This window comes from Cornus florida, unplaced genomic scaffold (genome assembly GCF_030987335.1).
Source record: "Cornus florida cultivar Cherokee Brave unplaced genomic scaffold, ASM3098733v1 CherokeeBrave_3.0.0_Hap2_Chr05, whole genome shotgun sequence".
Lineage (NCBI taxonomy): Eukaryota > Viridiplantae > Streptophyta > Magnoliopsida > Cornales > Cornaceae > Cornus > Cornus florida.
In genome coordinates, this window is record NW_026775575.1 from 61,005,291 (window position 1) to 61,017,787 (window position 12,497).

A 12,497-nucleotide genomic window follows, 5' to 3' on the forward strand; every position below is an offset into this window, starting at 1 on the left:
TTTAAATTTCAGCATTTATCGCATCAATTGTTGGATTGGTGATATAAGCATGATAATTTGTCAATGTTCATTATGCTTGCTATGGAATCAATTGAGGTAGATATTTATTCATGTTCTCTCAATAATATGGATTCTGGGATAAATTGATAATTACATATACTGTTATATCACCAGTTACTAGATTATGGTTGCGTAGTTTGAAAATCAGCATATTAAATTACATAATTTTTGTATGCTTTTTATGGAACAATTGAATGTCTAGTTTAATATTTTTATTCTAAATTGTTGGATTTATGGATCAGTTGATATTTACATGCATGGTCTGTATTATCAACTACTGGATGGATGGAATGTATGCACCGGTATGGGACGGGGGCATACAAGGGGGATTAGCTCAAAAACCGCTAAGTCCTACCTATTCTGGGATTAAGGAAATGGATTGACTAAAGGTGAAATCCTATGGATTTGTAGTGTCAATGGATTCTGGATGGATTTTAGATATATTTTTATGGTACCTCGATATGAGCTTGAGTATCAGGATCGACGGTTAGGGAGCGTATATGCATTGGGATGCATAGCTGGCTATGATGGTTGGAGGTGTACCCTGTTAGGCTTAGGTACACATGCCCACTTTGTGTGCGTTTTGCATGTTGCCTCTATTCAGGTTGAGACCGGCCTGTAGTCCAGTGAGAGTCCTTTAGTGTGATTATATATATATACATACAGACTATTAGCTAATGTTGAGTTGGTTAGAATGTACATGCGTATCGAGTCTCTGCTTGGATTGTAGTAGGATAGAACTTGTTCGTGGGCCTGACCCACTCCTATTTTTCAGGTGTACGTCAGTTCCAGGCTTGAGCTTGTTCGTGCTGTGCAGAGACGATCTTCCATTCTACCGACGATGTAGGATTTCTTTCCAGATCTTGGATTTGGGTTTTATCTTTCTTTTTACTTTCTTTTAATGTGAGATTTTTATTAGGGGTCCACTAGAGATGGATTCCCGAGTTGTTCAAATTATGGATATTTGGTTTATCAAATTTAAGTATTTAATTATTTAAGGATTATCTTTTAGTTTCTTTTCAGCTTTAAACTTTCATTTCTTAATTCATTTTGTATTCTGTGTTCGCTATAACATATTAATTGTTTGATACTCCCACGGGTTTGGGCCTGGGCCTGATCAACCCGTGTCTCAGATCCGAGGGGTATCACAACAGCTGAAGGGTCTGTAATCACGGAATCACCGGAATGAAGAACTGATGTATCAGCCCTTGAAAAAGTTGGCTTCCAGGGTTCCCCTACTTCTGCTAAGACAAAAGCTTGAACTTCTTCCTCAACTTTAACTTCGCCAGTCTTCTTCTATTTTTTTTTTTTTTGCAAGATTAATGCCTTTACCTCTGGTAGTAGAGGGAGGATTTACCTTAGCTTTTTTCCTCAAAAGAGCTTCTTCAGTCTTTTTTTCTTGTTCGGTGGAGCGCACAACCACCAGAGGCTCACTCTCTGTAATTTTTTTCTTAAGAGCCTCAGCTCTCTTCTTTTCATCATCTGTCAAAGGAAAAACATCGAAGGAAGGAAGTGACAAGTCCATGAAGTCAGCCACTGAAGCACTAGATGCAAGCTCTTTGAGGTTGGATGAAGAAAGGAGATTATCTGCAAAAGGAGGGTTGTTCCAAACTTGTTCCTCGAGAAAAACAAGCCTTTTTCTACACACCAAAGATGGAAATGATAATGAAAAAACACCAAGAAATTCATAAATACGATAAAAAAGTAAAACCTAACATGGGAAACAACCAGAGCATTCCGGATGAAAGGAAGAAAGATCCTCTATACCTAAAATCCTAAATTTCTGAGGAATAGAAAGTGTTTTTGATTGGGGCACAAACCAAATTCCCTTAACAATGATCATTCTCTGTTTCCATCTTTTTTCAGAAGTAAGAAGATCCGTGCATATCCTCTGTTGAAGAGATGTAGTGAAGTAATAGCGATCAAGTTCGGTTTGGTGCTTAGAAATAGTATAATTGAACAATAAATCAGCTAGGTTCTTCTAACCTTCGACAGATAAAAAGAGCAGACACTATTATAAGAAAGTTAGGGTTTACTTGGATAGGGGCAATCCCTAACTTATTAACGACCAAATGATAAAAGGGATGAAGGGGAAAACGAAGGGCATTAAGATGCCTAACCTATAAGAGCAGTTCATTCTCACCCACCCCCTCATAGGGAACTAAAATCAGCGTCATTTGGGTATTCAACTACCCCTCAGGGATCTCATATTCCTCTATTACGGAATTAATGGTGAACTTGAGGCGACGGTCTGATAAAATCGTTTCCCTCTCCTCTTTGGTAAAGATATCGTTAGATCCAGTAGTGGATTCCTCCGTTTCAGGCGAAGAATCATCTCCTCTTAGGGTAGAATCATTCGGAACCTCAAGAGGGTTAGAAACCTTTGGGGGAGGAACACTAAGAAGAACAGGGGATGTTGAAAGAGTAGTTTTAGAATCCATAATCTCTATGTGATCGTGAGTGGGTGAAGTGTTCATGATATGGAGTCAATAAGAAAGATGTAAACTAACCTGATAGTATGACGAAACTGTGAACACAATGAAGGTAGGAGCGAACTTTGAAGAAGTTCTTTGGTCAGAATGTCAATAGCCACTTCCAAAACCGCCTCTTACACTTTTGGCAACCGTGCAAATTCAATTCCCTTTCTAATTAGGGACCATTGCTCGAATTAGGAGGGAATTGGGGGCAAACTGTAGAGGGAAAAATCTCCTTACCAACAAGAACTTGCCACATCATCAATGAATTACAACTCCTCCATTCTTGGGCATATTACTTTCAAAGCCCAATTCGATCCAGCCTAGAGAAGACATTGTCAGCCCGTTAAAGATACTGTTCGGATAGACACTAACCAAGCTATGATCGAATCAATCTATATAAGGAAAGCACTCTGTATTGGAGAAAAGACTCACATGGAAGAATCTGTATAAGGAAAGAACTCTGTATAGGAGAAAAGCTTCACATGGAAGAATCTGTATAAGGAAAGAACTCTGTATAGGAGAAAAGCCTCACATGGAAGAGTTTGTATAAGAAAAGAACTAAGAATAGAAAGATATCTTTATATGGAACAAAATATATAAGGCAAGTTAGGCAAGGTAGGCGAGTCTTACCATAATTTTGTCATCTATTCTTGTATAAATAGAGGCATGAGCCTACAATGAAAGATATCAAAAATTTCTCTAAATATCTATTGTGCATTGCTTTTATTATTTTGAGTGTTTTGTTTTTATTCTTCAATTTATTATAAGTGACGAATTTCTGCTCATACAGTGAGAGTTCGTGTTTTCAAAGTGACTAAGTGAATGTGTAAGTGATGTATATTAAGGGGTCATAGTCATGTGATAAAAATTATGTCATTTTATTGGTTCACATAGACTTAATAGGACCTCTAACTCTTTAGATAAAAAAATTAGCATGATTATTCGTTTAGAATCTTTTGACCCGAGAATAATATTGATTGATAAGTATATCAAAGAATGACTTTAAATATGATATAATTTTGGACTTGTACTTCAATAAAATTAACTAGGTGCGTCGACTAAAATCATTTATTATTATTTTTTTAACACCAACTCATGTCTCAACCTTGTTATATTAAAAAAAAAAAAAAAGAAAAAAAAAAAACTTGTGTGATTAGAGAAAGTGAAAATTAATTGTTAAAAAATGGATGTGATTAGAAAAATGAATAAATATAGGATGTACTCTACATTAATGAATTTTATTAACTGGACTTTATATAATCGGATTTAATGGATTGTTTTCATTAATGGTATAAAAGTTAGATATGGATATTGGACTACATATATAAAGAGAGAATAGTTATTAGTTATTATTGGGTTCTAAATTTTGATGAGTAAAGATTAAAGATTTTACAGCCAAGTTCTTAATTTAGGTGGCTGAAACTTTGAGTCACAACAATATTGTTAGTGTGTTATTTATATTTAAAAAAATGAAAAAGGGAATATAATTTAAACGTGACATTATAATTTTATAATCTTAAATGGAATAGTTAAAAAAAAAAAAAAAAAAATCATAATATATATCGTGTATTTTATTCGTAAATTCAGTACAAATTCACAAACTATATATATATCATTCATGCATTTATTCCCACACGACCACCACAGGTGAATTGACGTGGTGCTTCCCGTCTGTCCACGTCAACTTACCCAGTTGAGTGTCAACGATTCCAGGTGGCGAATCCGATTTTCTAGCCAAAATCCGAATCACAAACCTCTGTTTTTGACCCCTCTGTCGAAACTCTATCTTTGGGGGATCAACGGTCATGATTGCACCTCTGGGATTTGAAACTTTTACCTTGTAACTGGATGCACCGTCGCTAACATGCGTCACTGTTCTACTAACAACAACCTCCGAATTTGACGGCCCTGATGCATTTAAAACAACAGCGATTGCCGGGTAGTTTATATTCCACGGTTTATATTGCTTCCTTTTGCATTCCACTCGTCTATGGGTGATTTGGATTATATCACGAGGGCTATAATTGGAAGCACAAAGAAAGTCCAAGTAATCATGCACCGTCAGATCATACACCAAGCCAGGATCAACTGCCTTATTTGGGTCCACGTGTCCTGCACCCATGCCCCACACAGTCGCTTTCTTTAAAAAATTCTCATCAAGCAAGGGCTTTCCATCGTGGTCGCGCGTGTAAGCTGTGGTCATCATGGCTGACCGGATCATAGCCGGTGACCAGTCTGGGTGCGCCCCTTTGAGCAATGCGGCGACCCCCGACACGTGCGGGCAGGACATCGACGTACCCGAAATTATATTAAACGCCATGTGGCCAGTCCAAGCCGCTAGGATGTTGACACCTGGCGCAATAACGTCAGGCTTGAACACGTAGTTTGATATAGTATTGGGACCTCTTGATGAAAAATAGGCAACCACAGGTGCCGGTTTCACCCCAACTTGGGTCCCACGAAAAATGATTGTTGCCTTCGGATTGGTCGAAGAGTTTATATAACGCAGAACAGTTTCACGTGCTGAATGCCTGATCCCCATCCCCGGAATCGGATAAGACTCCGCAATTAGACTTTCATCTCCTCGTGCCACGTTGGCAACAACCACACCGGCCCCACCAGCTTCCTTTACGACCTCACTCGGACAACCATCACAAACCACGATTTTGCCACGTACACTATCCTTTTCCAGTGATCCATTCAAACAAGCAGTCGATCTCATCAGGGGCAAATACGTGTTTTTGGGTAATGGCTTACCACTATACAAGGAAGCTCCGACTATAACCTGACCGTTTGCTAACAAAAGATCGGCCGGAAAGGTCCGGTCTATTGTGCTGGCACCGACGGTGGTGATCCATGGAGCTACATTTGCTACCGTCATCATCGCGGGACCGTCGTTACCGGCTGAAGCAGAGACGAGAATTCCTTTCTCAATTGCCCCGAAGGAGCCAATGGCAACAACGTCTTGGTTGTACGGAGCCGGAAGGCCGCCGATGGAGATAGAAATGATGTCCACGCCGTCTTCCACCGCCTTGTCGAAGCCGGCGAGTATGTCGGAGTCCAAGCAACCGCCGTTCAAGCACACTTTGTATACAGCAATTCTTGCTTTCGGCGCGATTCCAGCGGCCACACCTTTTGCGAAGCCGAAGAGGGAGGCGTTGGGGACTTGTGTTCCGGCAATGGTGGATGCCGTGTGACTGCCGTGACCCAGCGAATCTCTGGCAGACTTGAAGTACGCACTGCCGTTAATTATGCCATTTTTGGCTTCGAAACCGGCGGTGAAGTACCTCGCTCCGATTATCTTTCTGTTGCATAGGGTTTTGGAGAACCTCTCTCCTTCCGTACACTCTCCCTTCCAACGAGAAGGGATGGGTCCAAGGCCTTGGTCGCGAAAACTACGTCGTTCTGGCCATATACCAGTGTCCAAAACTCCGACAATGACATTATCACCGAAATGTGCTTTTGTTAAGAGGCCGTTGGGGTCATTTGGGGAGAGACCAAGGAATTCAGGTGACCGAGTGGTGTGAATTGGACGAACTCGGTCCGGTAAGACGGCGAGAATACCTGGGTGTTTCTTCAATTCATCTGCTTCTTGTGTGGTGAGTCTGGCAGAGAAACCGTGGAAAACAGTCTTGTACACATGGAGAAAGTCCCTACTGCTTGTTTTAGGGTTTTCAGAGTTTAATGAAGGGTTGGAATAATTAAGGCCTTGAAGGGTAGACTTATACCAATGTTCAACACTAGAAAACACGGATGGTTTCAAGTTGTTATTAACCCTAACTATGAAGGTTTGGGTATTGCAGTCACCATAAATGACAGAGAAAGAGAGCAAAACAGTGAAAGGCAGAGCCCAATAACAATCCATTTGAGAAAGACACAGAGAGAAAATACGAGGAGAGCTGAAAGTCTGTCTGTGATTTTATAGCAAAGAAATCAGGAACAGGGTTAATGGGGTGGCAAAGAAGATTGAAGTGCATGTGACGCTAGAGTTTTTGCATATAAAAAAGATATTCGGTCATATAAAAAAGATATTCGGTGAGCCAGACATATCATGTCCATATTCGATCAATCAGTTGTATTATAATTGATTAAGCAATACGGATGACTTGGTTTGTCCCACTCACTCAATATCTACTCGGGTAAATGAGGAATGAAAAGTTAAGGCAAGAAAGACCGTGAGTGAGATTTGGCATTATTATTGAAACTATGTGTTAATTATTTTAAATTAGAGGGAGTAATGCATGGAATAATGAATTAAAGTAATAGTGCAGCCAAATGAGAAACGAAAGAATATATATTTTCTGTACCTAATCATGTATGCATGTGACCTAGTCTTTCTTAAATTAGTAAGAGATATTTTCAAAATTAATTGTCATTTGTGTATTAATGTGTGCAAGCAGTTAGCTAGATGGATGGAGTTTTTTACGAAAATGGAGAGAATAAATCGTCACGCGTTTTGGAGTGAGACATGCATTTGAGTCATTTTGCATTCAAGTTTTATGAGTTAATTTGATAATAACGGCCTTCAGTGGAATAATAAAAATGTTACCTTTTCTGACGTCCAATTATTCTTGTTATTTCCACTGAAAAAAAATGTGGAAAATAAAAAAAGGCTATGATGCCTTTCGGAAAAATAGAATCATTAAAGTGACTATTGTTTACGTTAGACGAGGAAAAAAATTGCAAAACGATAATCAATTTCTACATACGAAAAATATTTAAGCATATAAGACTTATAAAAAATATATATTTAAGCATATAAGGCGAAGGCAAAATTGGATCATATTGAGCATTTCGGTATGGAAAAAAAAATTTCATAAAAAAGAAAATCTCTACCAATGTAATTTATTTGAATGGTGATGTCAAATATATTTTTTTTACCCACAAAAATGCTTCATTTAGAGCAAGCATCAAATTTGTCTTTGTGGTGAGAGGTTATGATAAAAAAAGAGATAATCGAGAACCCTAAGATGAGAGTATAAAGGAGGTAATACTAGTAAAAGAGGTAACTTGCTTTGGAAATGAAGAGTGCTGGACATGGTAAGAAGATGCCAATTTTTTTGTTCCACAAGTACTACGCTGGTGAGCAACACCACAAGACACAAAGAAACTTTACAATTCTGTGATTTAATTAAATTATGTCCCATTATCGGTTCACATAGACTTAATATATAGGACCTCTAAATCTTTTCACAAAATTACGATTGTTGGTTTAGACTCTTTTGACCCTAGATTAATAATGATTGGAAGCCACATCAAAAATGAGTCGGACTTGTGCTTCACTAAAATTGACCAGGTGTAATGACTAAAATCATCTGTTGAACCAAGATATCTAACCAAGGTTACATGACACATTTTGATGATAACAAACTATGAACGGAGTTGAATTTAACTTCTATTTAAGTTATACATGCTAAACAGGTTAATGTGTAAGAAACTTGAGAGAGCTTGTAGATTAATAGTAATACCAAGACAAATCATATACTTGAAAGATGAAAGATGAAATCTTAAAGTTTAAAAAGACATTGAAATGCAAGATGGGTTTATATCAACCCAAAGCTTAAAGAAATTGAAGATCAAAGAATTGATATTGGGTGAATGCTGGATTAAATTGTAACGGTATTATTTTTAACTAACTTTATCTGAAAGCTTATCTCATGACTTAGTGGACTTTATGACCCAATGCACTTTATGCTTTTCATTTTGAATTAGTCCTTAGATATACAAAAATAGGTCATGAAATTAATTGATTCATTTTATAAGGCCTTAGTTACCTTGAATTGATTTAAAATTTTAGGACCTAATGCACTTCATCTATATTATTTAGTGGTCTCTAGGCTCTTAGCAATAAACCTTGGTTTACCACACCTGGATTTAGGGCTGCAAATGAACCGAACAGCTCGGGCTCGGTTTGGGCTCGACTCGCTAGTAAACGTTGGGGTCGGCTCTTTTATCACACCTGAATCGAACGCAATCGCTGGATCTACAAGAAGAAATCCCTTACAGCTCGCCAATTCACTACTCCATCAAACCTTGGAAACAATCAGAGCCAAGCTCTTATCATCCTCAATTTCGGATTGTCTAATTGCTTCGAGAATAGGAGGAATGGGAAATCCCCGGTTCGGTGATTCGTCCTCTAGCTAAACCACCTGATCATGCCTAGCTCCTGAAGAGAGAGCATTTGTTGGAGTTCATCTCCTTCACTACCGGAATGTCAGCAAAGTCCAGTAACGGTCTTTGCATTCGAAATTTGGGGATTGGTTAGGCCTCTTGTTTGGGCTCTTGTATCTTGGGTTTGTTTCCCTTGGGCTCAGGTTTCTGTGGTTAGCTATAGGCTAACTCCTTGGACTGTACAGATCTCTTCCATTTATACAATCGAAATTTAACTTTAAAAATAAATATAAAAATAAGCCTTGGTTTTAATTGAACCATATTGTAAGGTCCTAATTTCTGGTGGAATGACTTAGGCTCATTTGAAGTTCAAATGGATTCATACTTAACAAATGGGTAAAATTAGTTCACTTGAATTCATGACCTGGTCTCACTTGAGAATTAATAAATTTTTATGTGATTGGAATTTTTAAGTAAAACTAATTGCATTGGAAAGTAGACTTCAAGAGCTTCATTTTAAGTACTTATTTGACCCGATTTGGATTCAAAATGAGCACCTTACGGCTATTTAAAGTTGGTTCAGCTCATGCATTGCATACATTTGACTCAACCTTTATGCAGTATATTTTTATATGAAAGCAAGAGTACAGAAACTAAGAAATAGGGAAGAACCATGAATAGGACTGTAACTCGTAAACCTATTTATAAACTCTTGAACAAGGACACAGAATTTACAAAATGGATGCCTAAATTGCGATTAGGGGTCATAGCGTTACAACATATATGGTAATGCACAATTTTTGTGCTTGTAAATGTTGCATCAGAGATGAAATCATGCGGTATGAGTAAGCTCTATCCTGCCAGCTCTACGACATGTGTAATGTACAATTTTTGTGCCCTTGAAGTGTAATGTACAACTTTTGTGCTTGTAAATGGTGCATGAGAGACGACATCATATAGTATGAGTTAGATAGAAAGTCATGTTCAGCTTCTCAAGAATGGCAGTGGCCTCCTCCTGGGCTCTTGAAGTCCCATTCCGAGCAAGCTTAGTGATCGTCTTATGAGAATTCTCTTCATCTCTGATCATTTCCTTCCACTTGTGCTGGGCGCCAAAGCATATTTTGTGGAGGATGACGATGCATTTCTCATTGTTGACAGCAGAAGAGCTCTCTCTGATTATACCAAGCAAGCAGGGAACAGCATCCAACTTTCCCAATTCCTCTACCGCCATTTCATTGTTTGAAAGTTGAGCAAGAGTATCCAACAACTCGTGAACAAGCACACCTTCCGTTATTTTCTTCAGCATGACCCTAACAGCATCGTCCCTCACGGCTCTTGCCTGGTTCTCATGCAGAGTGCAAAGGTTAAAAATCGCTGAAGCAACAACATCATTCATAGCTAATGGGTGCCCTTCTTCTAAGAGGTCAATTAGCGGTTTTAGGGCCCCGAATTCCCCAATAATTTCCTTGTTTGAGTCAAGAACCGCTAAGGTGGACAGGGCTAAAGCCGCCATGCTTCTTGTTTCGATTCTTCCTGATCTGACAGAATCAATAAGACGAGGGATAACCATTTGGGCCATTGAGGCGTTCTCAGAAATAGGATTCTCGTTGTAGTCATGGATTAAAACATCCGAAAGTATGGAGATCAAGTCTTCATGGAGATCAGGGTGAATGTCACTTTGGGACTTGGTTTGAGAGAGGGGCTTAAGCAAATCACGTATGGCACTTTCGGACTCAGCAAAAAGTGCCCGGAATGAAGGCATACTCGTTGTGAACAACCTCAATTCCCTTGCAGCTTCTTTCTGATCAGAAGGTGTCGATGACATCTTAACAAGCAAAGAAAGAAAATGGCTTCTATCTGCGTCAGTTATTACATACTCATCTGAATATTCCTCAGGGTCCGGCAAATGGACTCCATGATTCTGGCACCATTGTGATATCAAGCGTAGAAGCAAAGGATTGGGCCTGAGGGTAGTACGTAAAAGGTTTTGTTGCGTATGAGGACATGTTTGATTCCCACTTCTTAGCAAATTTACGATGGACATTCTATCATAAGTCTGCCCAACCAAAACAAAGAGTTCACAAAAACAGAATAATAACCATAAAAAACTAGTACACAGAGTAAGACACAGGAAAAAAAAAAAAAAAAAAAAAAAAAAGTGCATACTTTTGGCTAAAAAGAAATTAATTTACCAATGAGTGTGGCGAATAACAGAACCATAGAATTCAAGTGCTCATAATGTAAATCAAATTCATGTGATTTGAGGTTGCAAGACTAACCAAACTATTTTTGGATGAATGGTTTATCATAAGTATGCTCAACCGAAACAAAGAGTTCACAAAAACAGAATAATAATCATAAAAACAACAAAAGCTATTAAAGAACTAGAACACAGAATAAGGAACAGGAAATAATAATAATAAAAAGTGCCCAAACGGGAATGAATCTGTCAACAACAAGCGTGGCCAATTGCTGAACCAAAGAATTCAAGTGCTGAAAATGTAATCAAATTCATGTGATTTGAGGTCTTCTAAGAGCTAACATTTCTTGAAACAAGAAACCCCAAAATTATTTACCCAATTCTTTCAAGAATTGTCTTCTAATTCAAGCTTTTAGAAACAGATAGTACAAACCTATTCATAGACATTTTAGTTCCACAACTCAAAATTGAATTCCCACAAACAACAAATAACGAATTTGAACCAAAAATACTTTATCAAATACAAGAAATTTACTTCAAATTAAATTTAACACGTAGAATACAGATGAATGTAAACAAACCCTAATTGTGAAACTACTGACCTGACCAGAGGACACAGGATCTATGATGAGTTGTTGGGAAATAGGGCAACGAAACTCTTCTGGAATTTTCAACGACTTGTGTAGTTTGAAAGGAATGGGTTTCTTGACCTTCAAATCCTTCAATGCAGAGAGAGTTTCGACGGCTTCATTGATGGTGTCAATGTTCACATCATCGTCGTCGACGATTGCCTTCACCAGCCTCTGCAACTCCTCCTTCAACTCCGTAGCTTTCGTTGGATCGATGTCTCTCCCTCTCTTGACCCCAGTCTTGGCCATGTCGATCGGTAGATAATCTTCAAGCATACGATTCAGACAACCATTAGCGAAGCGAACGAATTGCGAAGTTGCGGTGAATCACGAAACAGAGAGTGTGAGTACCAGTGGTCTTCTTGTTCTTGTTCATCAATTCTCTCTCTACAATACAAACTCTCTCTCTCTCTCTCTCTATCACTAAATTTGGAATGTGGTATGGGTTGCATTGCAGGAATAGGAGTGCTTATATCGAGGCAGTGAACGTCTCAGGCGAAGTTGGATAGGAGGTGATGGCAGCCTTGTGCCGTCTAAAACACCATCAACCGAGTATTATCACGTAATTGAGGGTATAACTGTATAAGTCACGACTCATGCTTGGGTATAAAGTAGGGGGAATTTAATAAATGACTAGTTTGGAAAGACGACAGTTGTACAATTATAGTCCAAAATGCCCTCCGTCCTTTGAATTCCATCCATCTCTCTCAGCCATAGCCACCAACATATGCATACACACCAAAATATAGATACTATAAGACAACCACCGTCACCACTCCGTCACCGCCTTCCACCACCATGACGGCCGACTTTCACCATCGCCTACCGTTTTCCATCACCGACACTGCCTTCCTTTGCCACAACTACAGTCATCGTCTTTCACCACCGCCTTTCACCACAGCCAACACCTTCCACCACCACCGCTACCACCGTCTTTCACCATCGCCAGGAACGGAGGGAAGGGGGCAGGGGTGGCCATCCCCCCTGTAATACCCCTAAAATTAAAAAGAATATAATTGA

At 38.9% G+C, this 12,497-nt stretch overlaps 2 protein-coding genes across 2 annotated transcripts; both read right to left on the minus strand.

Annotated features, from left to right (window-relative positions):
• Positions 1 to 3,918: 3,918 nt before the first annotated feature.
• On the minus strand, positions 3,919 to 6,402 carry LOC132309343 (subtilisin-like protease SBT1.5). Its single transcript, XM_059807659.1, has one exon. The coding sequence runs from the start codon at positions 6,400 to 6,402 to the stop codon at positions 4,162 to 4,164; it is 2,241 nt and encodes a 746-aa protein (XP_059663642.1). The 3' UTR covers positions 3,919 to 4,161.
• A 2,996-nt stretch (positions 6,403 to 9,398) lies between these two features.
• Positions 9,399 to 11,940, minus strand: LOC132310179 (U-box domain-containing protein 9-like). The gene is made up of 2 exons (XM_059808394.1): positions 11,451 to 11,940; positions 9,399 to 10,704 (listed from the first exon to the last, which is right to left on the minus strand). Exons 1-2 carry the CDS (start codon positions 11,751 to 11,753, stop codon positions 9,601 to 9,603), a joined length of 1,407 nt encoding a protein of 468 aa, XP_059664377.1. The 5' UTR covers positions 11,754 to 11,940; the 3' UTR covers positions 9,399 to 9,600.
• Between the last annotated feature and the right edge of the window lie 557 nt (positions 11,941 to 12,497).